This window comes from Geospiza fortis, unplaced genomic scaffold, assembly GCF_000277835.1.
Source record: "Geospiza fortis unplaced genomic scaffold, GeoFor_1.0 scaffold166, whole genome shotgun sequence".
Classification (NCBI taxonomy): domain Eukaryota; kingdom Metazoa; phylum Chordata; class Aves; order Passeriformes; family Thraupidae; genus Geospiza; species Geospiza fortis.
In genome coordinates, this window is record NW_005054310.1 from 6,940,811 (window position 1) to 6,944,901 (window position 4,091).

Genomic DNA, 4,091 nt, shown 5'->3' on the forward strand with positions numbered 1-4,091 from the left:
CCGCGTGCGCGCGGCCCCCCGTGAGCGCTCCCGCTTCCCTCCCCGCAGGACATGGCGAAGAGCCTGAGGAGCAAATGGAGGAGGAAGATGCGGGCGGAGAAGAGGAAGAAGAACGCGCCCAAGGAGCTGGAGAGGCTGAAGAAGATCCTGGGAACCAAAGCGGATGTCATCATGGAGGAGGTCAAGGAGGTGGCGACCGTGGTGCCCCCCGAGAAGATCCTGGAGGCGAAAGGTGAGTGCGGCCCTGGTTGGTTGTTCCTGCTGCAGTCGCCCAGGTGCGGCAGGGCCCGCGGGGCTGTTCCTGCCCTGTGCCTATCACCGCCGGCATCAGCCGTGTGTGTGGTTGTTACAGCAGGAGAACAGGCACTCGGAAAGCTTGTGTTCTAAAGCTAAAACACTGACTCTGGTCATTTCGCAACACTGGCATCCATACTGCATCCGGTCACTTGCGGAACAAGGTTACATTTGGTTTTAGTACGTAATGTATTGTATGGAGAGACATCTCTGAGACCCTCAGGTGGGTGCGGATTCACCAGTTAGCAGTTGTTCCAATCACAGCATTGTTTGCTGCCAAACTGTCCTAATACGAGGAGGCTGCTAAACATAGAGTAATTGGGGTAGGATTAATACGGGCCCAGTTTCTGAATACTAGTTAGTGTTGCATTGCACATGGTGCAGCAGTGGATGGTATTAAGTGTCTACAAATAATGCCATCTTCCTCCTTGTGTCTGGAATCGAATGTAAAATGTAAAGGAAGTAACCCAGGAAGGGGAAGCAAAGGTTTTAAATAGCTGCATACTGGATGGGAGTCAGAAAGACACCTCCTCTTTCCAAAACTGACGTCCATACTAAATCATAGTCTTATTTTGAGTCTCCAATTTGTGCCACTTAAGGTGTTCTGATACTGAAAATGGAAATAGAATGGTATATAAAAAAATACTTGTCCCATTAAAGTTAGCATCTAGTATAATCTGTAATTTTTCCATGGCTCAGATTTGTCCTACAAACAAGGTGTAAAAGTTATTCTTTAAGGGTTAGTTAGAATTGAATTTCCAAAATGTTTTGGAACATTGTCAGACTTCTGATGCTGAAGTTGAAGGAGAAATCATTCCTTTAAACCTAGTTTCTGAAATAAATGCATGGCTATCTGTCATTTTTGCACCTCCTTCCAACTCTGCTGGCAACTTCTCTACGGGTGGCCAATTTCATTTGGCTTTTTCAGAGAGATAGCAGCCTCAGAAATGCTTAAGAAAATATGTATTTCACAAAACAGCTACAAGTTTTGTGAAAATGGTGTTTTCTTTGAGAGGACTTTTCAGGACTAAGTGTGAGCACAGAGGAGCTCACATTGCTAAGTGTTACAAGAACTGAAGTAGATAAAAACGTCACTCATAATATGGTCTTCCTGCAGACAGATAAATAATTTTCCAGCCAAAGAAAGTATATAGGTGTATATTACAGACATCTTACTGTATTACTTTAGGATATTGTTTACAGCACATTGTGAATTTTTTTTTTCCGTTTTTTCTTCTTAAGAAAAAAATAATATAAGGTCTGCTCTGCTGGATAGGCTTTTGGTTCTGCCACCAGCCCCCTGTGCTGATTGTCTGCTGATTGCAAGTATTTGCAAGCCCCCCCAATTTAGGGCTCCATAAGCATATCTGGTGCAGATTCCTGTAGCCTATCAACCTCAGCTGTTGAAGCAGCATGTTGGCCTTTTCCTCCTGAGCTTTGTCTCCCAACATTAGACAAGCAGTATATAAAAGTCTTTTTTCCTCTCCATAAAACTTGTGGTAAAGGCTTGAGTTGCACACATATGGTTTGGGAACAAGGTTGGGATGAAATTACAGAGCACAGTTGCAGTCAGTACTTAGCAAGGTGCTCCTCTTGCACTTTCTTATCTCCCTGAGACGTGATGTTCATGGGATGTTAGGCAGCTGGGGACACCGTTCTTGGGAGTGACCATGTCACAGGAAGTCTTCCTCATCCTAGGGATTAATCCTCTCCTTCTGCCTGTAAATGTGTTAGACCTGATGTCATGCTCACTCCTCGAGGCAGCTGTGGCATCACTGGCTGATAATTACTACTGTCATTGTATTTCACCTTTTCTCCTTACTATTCTTTTTACTTGTCTTCATCTTCCACTCAGAATAAATTTTTAGAGCAGATCTTAAACATTACATCCTAAAAAGTGTGTAATTGTGTGTATCTTTCAGTAAGCCTCTGGCTTCATGCATGCTTCCATGATGGAATTACAATGTTCTTAGACACGGGATTGGAACAGATTGCAGGTGAAAGAATAAGATGCTTTGCCCAGACATGGCCTTTAGGAAAAATATTGCACATTTACTGTCAACTCTTGAAGTTCCTGGGTTACAGTTGCATTGGTTTGGAAAGTGCTTTCAGTTTATAAACCCTTCAGTTCTCTATGGACAAATACTATTGTGTCTAGACATATTTTTATCATTTGGGGGAATCTAGTAGCAAAATAGCTTCCGTGAAGCTGATTCAGATATTTTACTCACTAAAACACCTTTAATTTTCAGATGACTGCAAAATGGAGCTGGATAATAAACGAAACAAAAAAACTCTTCTAGACCAGCATGGACAGTACCCAATATGGATGAATTCCAGGCAAAGAAAGAAGCTTAAGGCTCAGCGTGTTAAAGGGAAAAAAAAATCAAAGTTGGCCAAAGGCCTCGTCTGGTAAAATCAGTTTTGTAAAGATCGTGAATATTTTATTTAACAAAATAAATTTTCCACATAAATTCATGAGATTTTGTGCTTGGTCACTGCGTATAATTTATTGTGTTGAATGAATTTTTGAAGAGACTATTTGGTCAGCAAATGAGGAAAGAAATTACAGTTTGGTGTCTGCCAAGCTTAAAAAGCAAGTTGAGTGCCTTTGAATAGACTAATTGTGTGTGGTTACCTGTTTTCTTGGCGGGGGTGAGGGTCTTCTATCTTTTATGCTGTGAGTACCAAAAACAGTAAAGGAAATCCTAAAAGTAATTAAACCAAATGTTTTTGTACTGTGGTCTTTGTCAGTGTGACTTGTCTTTTAGTAAATATAACCAAAAGATTCTGTAAACACACAGTATCTTTTAAATCTTTCTGTAAAATTTGTTGCACTGACTTGTGTTGCTTTTAACATCTGATAATTAACAAAAATATATTTTCATAGGTAACTCCAAAATTTTTATGCTGAAACAACACCAGGGCCTCAGGAAAATTCTGCAAGTAAAATGAGAAAGTGTCAGTCTGACATAAGTTCACAAAGAGAATAACAAAGTATTTCATTGCTGTCTGCAACAGAAATACTGTAGGAACTAAATAAGTGAAAGTACAACCGATTCTTTTAGTATTAAAATGAGAGAACACAAATGCACCAAATAACTTTGTATTTTTAAAATATTTCCATTAAGTTGATAAAAGCCCTGTTAATTGATAAAAACAGCTGCTGCTATCAATTTTTTTGGTCTTACTAGATAAATGGATCTAGATTTTGGTATCAAACTTACCTAAATGTTAGCATGTAGATTAGGACTACTTTACAATTGATTCATGTGGAGGAAACTGTTTATGAATGTGTTTAACCAGGAATGGAATGGAATGAACAGTCAGAGTGTATTTATTTATTGTTGTAACAAGGTAGGCTTTATTTTGATTAATACATGCTTTGGGGAATTGAGGAGGGGAGCTTCTTGGGCTTAAGTGTGAAAAAACAATTGTTTTTTTCTGTAAAGTAAGCAGAGTGCTATTTTTGACATGTTGTTTGTAAATCAGATGACTTTCAAGCAGCTCCCAATGGGAAAGCAGGCTGCTTTTCCCTAGTGGAGATGATTAAACTGGCAAAGTCCCCCTGTTTAGATGTACAGCTTTAGTCAGTTTATTCTTTAGGTACACAGCCATCATCTGCCTTATTTTCATCGAGCCTGCCACTGCTGCACTGCCCTTACGCTGTCCTCTCTCCAGAGCTGTTTCACTGCTGCTGCCTCTGTAAGAGAAAATTACCTTCATAACCGAATAGTCTTGCTTATTTGTGCTTTTATGACCTAACCCTGAGCTTTGTTGTGTAGCTTTAGTAGTCA

General features: G+C 40.2%; 1 protein-coding gene across 1 annotated transcript; it reads left to right on the forward strand.

Moving 5' to 3' along the window:
* The first annotated feature begins 6 nt into the window (after positions 1 to 6).
* On the forward strand, positions 7 to 3,022 carry LLPH (LLP homolog, long-term synaptic facilitation factor). Its single transcript, XM_005419235.2, has 2 exons — positions 7 to 232; positions 2,547 to 3,022. Exons 1-2 carry the CDS (start codon positions 52 to 54, stop codon positions 2,708 to 2,710), a joined length of 345 nt encoding a protein of 114 aa, XP_005419292.1. The 5' UTR covers positions 7 to 51; the 3' UTR covers positions 2,711 to 3,022.
* The last annotated feature ends 1,069 nt before the right edge of the window (positions 3,023 to 4,091 follow it).